At 41.7% G+C, this 6,076-nt stretch overlaps 1 protein-coding gene across 1 annotated transcript in view; it reads right to left on the bottom strand.

The window, feature by feature from the left end:
• The window catches only part of LAMA3 (laminin subunit alpha 3), a 205,890-nt gene that overhangs the window by 64,611 nt on the left and 135,203 nt on the right, over window positions 1-6,076 (bottom strand). The window contains exons 41-43 of the mRNA XM_019541321.1: window positions 4,824-4,925; window positions 3,062-3,145; window positions 1,620-1,850 (exon numbers count right to left, since the gene is read on the bottom strand). Of these exons, the coding sequence (XP_019396866.1) occupies window positions 1,620-1,850; window positions 3,062-3,145; window positions 4,824-4,925 (417 nt within the window). The remainder of the gene's footprint in view (window positions 1-1,619; window positions 1,851-3,061; window positions 3,146-4,823; window positions 4,926-6,076) is intronic.

Genomic DNA, 6,076 nt, shown 5'->3' with positions numbered 1-6,076 from the left:
AGCCTCCAGAAGAGAAGGCTGAGGGGGAATCTTGTGGCCTGTTATAAACTAGTCAGGGGGGATCAGCAGGCATTGGGGGGTCACTGTTCCCCCAAGCACTGTCAGGAGTGACCAGGAATAACGGTCACAAGCTGGCAGAGGGTAGGTTCAGGTTAGACATCAGGAGGTGCTATTTCACAGTCAGGGGGGCTAGGGCCTGGAACCAACTTCCAAGGGATGTGGTGCAGGCTCCTACACTGGGGGTTTTTAAGAGGAGTTTAGATGAACATCTTGCTGAGGTCGTTTGACCCCAGTACTCTTTCCTGCCATGGCAGGGGGTCAGACTAGATGATCTGTTCAGGTCCCTTCCGACCCTAGAAATTATGAAACTATGAAACTATAATTGCCACTTCCATGCTGCAAAATTTCCTACTTTGGGGGAAGGACTGTGGGCTGGATAGCATAGCCCTATGCACTAGATCAGGTGCACAGGGCAGCATGGGGCCAATCTGGATGTGCAGAACTGATCCAAATGCACAGGGTGGAATGAGGCCCAATTCCAATGCACGAGGCTGGACTGAGTCAGCATGGGGCTTGATTTGGGTGTACAGGGCCAGGTGGAGGCAGTACAGGGCCCAAGCTAGATATGCAGGGCTGGTGAAGATGGTGCAGGGCCTGATCAGGGCATGCAGAGCCAGGCAGGGGCACTGCAGAGCCCAGTCTGGCTCATGGACTGGCTCCGTGCCACTCCTCCTGCCTGTGGGACCAAAAGGTTGAGCCCCACTTCTGTAGGGCATTTTTTGGGATACAAAATGCAATCAGAAAGTAGCATTTTCTCATTATCCAAGTAACAGTAACGCTTTGCCTAGCCTTGTTCCTTAGCATTTGCACAGAAAGATCTCAAAGCAATCTGAAAATATTCACAAGAAAATGTCAATATCCCTATTAGAAGGGAGCCACCTAACAAGCTTCAGCCTGGAATGGCAAAATGTTGCCAACCCCTGATTCGCTATGATCAGTTAACACATACTATGTAATTTCACCCAGTAATTCTTGTATGGAGCCCCGAACTACTTCTATGACATAATTTAGAAAGGCACCAGCTTTTAATTCAGAGATTTCACCTGAGGTAGAACACTAACACATCCTTAACTGAAATGTTCCAAATGTTAATTTACTTGACTGTTAAAATGTACAAATTATTTCTAGCCTGCATGTTTAGCTCCCTTTACAATGTTCAGCTCATGTATTTACTACATTAAAACTAAGTTCTGTTATCAGAAATACTCTGCACATGTAGGTGCCTACCACCTCTGGTAAAGGCAACTCAACTGCTCAGATAAACTACGCAGACTGACCAGCTATAGCCTCTCACTGTATATCACAGAGGGCCCGACAGTTCATATAGTACATGCACCATGCAGAGCAGCAATTAAGAGCACAAATTCCACAAAAAGGAATTACAATGGACATCTCCCTAGCTTAGAATACAGAAAAAGATTTTACTTTTCATTACGATACATATACTTATCAGTAAAGTGTACTGCTAACAATTAGGCTTGTTCCTATAATTACATCAATGCAGCTCTGAGTAACATGCCAAGTATGATATAATGAAGAGGCAAAGAAAAATTTCCTACCTGACATGAGTCACCTACATACTCAGGGGGGCAGGAGCATGTCTCTACATTATATGCAATGCTTCCACTTCCTGTGCTGCTGGCTTCTTCCAGCCCAACCTCACCCAGGGTTAACCGCTGAGTCTCTGTGAAGTAAAGGCCTCTGATGTGTAAGCCATCTAGTCTAGACAGGACCATCATCAGTTCTTCTCTAGATACATGGTTATTGCTGCTTGCATGTCTGAAGTTTCCCTGTATATTAAAGATATAAAGTAAATATGGCCCTGGAAGTAGTTCATCTCCAGTCAGCTTGCTGGAAATGGATACTTTGCAACAAAAAGATACAGTAAAAGGAAAAAAAAAATCAGAGGGCAATTTTTTCTGCAAACCTGGGTGACTGGGCAGACGAGAATATATAGAAAGGAAGGGTGGGGAAAGGCATGAGGGAACCTGGACAAGGGAGGTGAGAAATACTCGATGCATCTTTTGTATATTTTATAGCAATTGAGATCATGTGTCAATTCCTCACCTGAATATAAGAGACCTAGGAGGGAAGCACACGATCAGCAAGAACATGCCTTCCCCATGCATGATGGAATGGTCAAGCACCAGTTCAAGGGGCAGAAATAGTTCTGGGGCATGAAGAATGGAAATGGAAAAATACTGCACAACACAGAGCTGTTGATGTTGGCTGAGGCCTAGAAGGAAGTTGACCTGAGAAAACTAGGGATCAGTCTCAAGTGGAAAGAGCTAAAGAGCCAAACTCATCCAAATTCACCGAAGGGGTAACCAACCAGACCAAATAGGAATCCAAGGGAAGTTTTCCTCTAAAAGGAAAATATCCGTGAAAGTTTCTGTTTCATAGATGCAGGCTTTTCTTAATGTTGAATCATTTGCAAAAGGAGCCTTTAATGGTCCCATATCATCACTAGTCAATGATGGAATTTGGCCTGAAGACCCTTTGGTGAGACTAGGATCCCTGGCTAAATCTGCAGAGCTGGTGGTTAGAAAAAAAGGAATATTTTTATCTGTAAATGGAATATATTCAACCTGGAAACTGCTGAGAGACAATATGGTACCCTTTTACCCCATAAGTTTTCACAGGTTGCTTTTCAGAATCGAGCCATATAAGTAGAACCACAGTTTTTCATAATAGTAATAATTCCTCATGCTTTCAAAACATTTGTCTTTCCATTTAGTAACTTGCTCAAAAATCACATTAGAAGTCTGTATCAGAACCCAGATCTTCACAATCATATCTGCAGCCTTTAAATTTGTGTTCATTAAACGTATCAACTATTTTGTAAGTTCAATTATTTTGTAAACTCAGCTTCATTTGTGTAATTTCGTTATATATCATGTCCTTATCTTTGCATTATACAAAAAAATAAACAACACACGAAACAGAAAACAGATTATTAATGACAAATATGGAAGCAAAGCATTTCTTTCATATGTCTTACTTCCAGTAGCTGAACACGGCCATAATACTGTCGGTCAGGCAAAGGGTTGTTGGGATCCACATAAACTATTTTCATTTGCAGACCCTGTATAAGAGAAATGTTTTAACACTATTATTTGAATACTTTTAAGGTCATAGTGTTTAAATGCAGTATCATTTGAGGAAGCAAATTTCTGGAATTTGGTCAAAGAAATGGGGTAGTTTGGGGTCTTGATAAGCAGGGAAGTAAAACCAAAATATACCACAGAAGCAAGCATTATTAGCATTAAATTCTGATGCACAGATGGTGCATCTAAACAAGATGCGTTACTGAGCAAGATTAATCTAATACACAGTAAAGTGTCACCGTCTACGTGTATGCAGCAATTACTGAGTATTAGATTAGTCCAATGTGCCATTTACTTGTTCTGATAGATATAGGTACTAGAAAATGGTGTAGTAAACTAACGTACCATACTGCATGTGTAGACACTGACCTGAAGCAAACTGCTATGTAGTAAATTCAGGATCATCAACTGCACGCATAGACATGTCCAGAAATATTGGTTATTATTAGATTTCTTCATGCAGTATATTTCTCAGCTAGAACACTAGAAGGCTGAATGCAAATTACCGAACGGCTAACAAGGCTGTCATCAGATTCCTGTCACATTTAAGACAGCACCTTGATTTTGATTTGGACTTGATAGAATGGGAATTTCAAGAGAAAAAAAAAAGATTCTTTTGCAAAATTTCAGCTGCATTTGAACCTGAAAAGAAGCTCCCTTCCAAGTTTTTGATTCAGGAAATAAAACCAAGGACCACATCCAGACAAGTGGGAACATGCGTTTCCCCAGGGACAAGTAGCAGCAGCACACCTTGTGCCACTGCTTCTTGTCCCTGTGGAACACCCATGCCACATATACTCTGGTTCATGGCAGGTTACCCTGGGTGGGGTAGGGAAGGCTGAGGCCAGCACTGTTGCTGGACCCAGCAACCTTATCTGGGATGCTGGGGCCTCAGGGAGCTGCAGCTGTGGGAGCAGGCAAGAAGCCTGGCTGACCGCCAGAGTATGGCTCCAGCTGGCCAGGCTCTGGTTCTGGATGGTACATGCTGGCACCATGTGTGCTGCCCCACTTTTTTTGGTGTGGGTTTTTGCGACCCCAGCATCTCCCAGAGTCAAACCCCACTCCTTCCCAGTACTGCAAGGTAGTAGCGCAGGGAACACCTGCATGAGTGGTGTGTGGTGCAGCAGATGGGTCTGTAGCATGTAACACATCTGCACTTTTCTGGATGCAGCCAAGAAGTTCAGATATAGGGGTTAAGTTGAAAACTTCAGATTCCAATTTTGGCACATATGTAGTTAAATTCAAATCTGGTTAACTCTGACCCAAAGCCAGTAAAGTTTTATCAATGCATTTAACTTTACATAACTGAAAAATCCCACTGGAATCAATGAGGTTGATCCCATGTGTAAAATTAATCACACAAATAAATCTTTCCAGAACCAAATCTGTGCAGCAAAAGTGCAGGGCTGTAATTTATCTTTTTATTGGGTACAATTTTCCAGGGAAATTCTGTTTTTATCTTGTTCTTAAGTCAGATATGTGTAATAAGTTGCTTTGGCAACAGAAATATGTTGAGCAAAATGTAATGAAATAACTTTTGTAGAAATGCAGAACTAGGATGCTATAACTTTTAGCAAACTATTTTAAGGAACAATCTATTCTAAGAGTGTATTTTAGAGCATTAGGGAATAAAGAAAGAATGAATATGATAATTACTGTTAGCTGTACATCAGGCCTTTTATCTAGAAGAACCATTCCTTCACTAGGCAAGCCAAAAGATTTCACTTGATAACTCAGGTAGCCACCATATGAGGAAAGCTGTAACAACAAGTTCAAGGTGATAAAGAGCTTATCTAAGCATTACTAAATACAGTGTATCCCCCTCCCTCTTCCCCCCCACCTTTGCTGTAAATAATATTCTCTCTTTGTTCATTTCCCTTTAAAGTTTGAACAGGTATTGCTTGGAAACAAAAACTGGAAAGAATAAAAAAAAAAGATCACTTTCAAGCTTACTGTGATAGTTGGTTTATATAACACTTGTTCAAATGGCCTCCATCAAGTTGAAAATTGTGTCTTTATCTAAGGATTTTGTCCTCAAATTATTGGAGGTTTTCCTTGAAATATGCCCCCCTCCCACTGGTGCAACAGGGAAGATAAACATAGGGGAAGAGAAGTAGGTGGCCCCCTTGCCCCCTGTCCCCCTCTGCAGCCCATTCCCTGCTCCTTACTATCAGACCTCACTCTCCCTGAGCATATAGAAATGGAAAGTAAATTTGAAAACACTGTCAGATAAATTGATGCATACTCCACCAACATACTTTTAAGCAGTACTTTTGTGCCTTTTTATAGCATGTACAATCTATGCATGATATTAGTACAACACCAAAAGACTCATGATTTACCCTACAGTTCATTGGGCTGGGCCCCAGCAGTCAGAGTTTCAAGCCATGGTGACCCCATAGCTCAGCACTGCTCAGTATGTGCATGTACTCTGGATACACCTCCCCCACCACACAAAGGATTCATGTGGTAATTATCTCCCCACTCATGACTGAAACTGGGTGTTCTGGTCATGAGGCCTGGGATCTTCCAAAAATGTATATGCAATGAGGTGCAGGGCAACCTGGTCTAACTTCACTTTACGGAGGGCGAACCTTCACTAATCATATGCAACAGAGGGATTCTGGGTGAACTGTTTAGGGCCCTGCCTGGTATCATTTGGCAGGCATTTAAGGCTGGTAAAGAAACTGGAATCACTGGAAAAGAGAAAGAAAGATGCAGTTCAGCTGTGGGAATAAAAAGGAAGTTGAAATGTATTCAATATAGTGGCTCACAATTACTTTTAAAAGAGCTGGCACTGAGGGGGACTGCACTCAACAAGCACTACGACGTATCTTATTCATATGACCTGCATTAACTTATCCATATCACTGTTTTTAATATTAAAAAAAAAAAAAAAAAAAAAAAAA

Source organism: Crocodylus porosus, unplaced genomic scaffold (assembly GCF_001723895.1).
Source record: "Crocodylus porosus isolate Cpor-Errol unplaced genomic scaffold, CroPor_comp1, whole genome shotgun sequence".
Classification (NCBI taxonomy): domain Eukaryota; kingdom Metazoa; phylum Chordata; order Crocodylia; family Crocodylidae; genus Crocodylus; species Crocodylus porosus.
The sequence above is the reverse complement of the archived record's forward strand: the minus strand, read 5'-3'. Positions and strand labels throughout refer to the sequence as shown.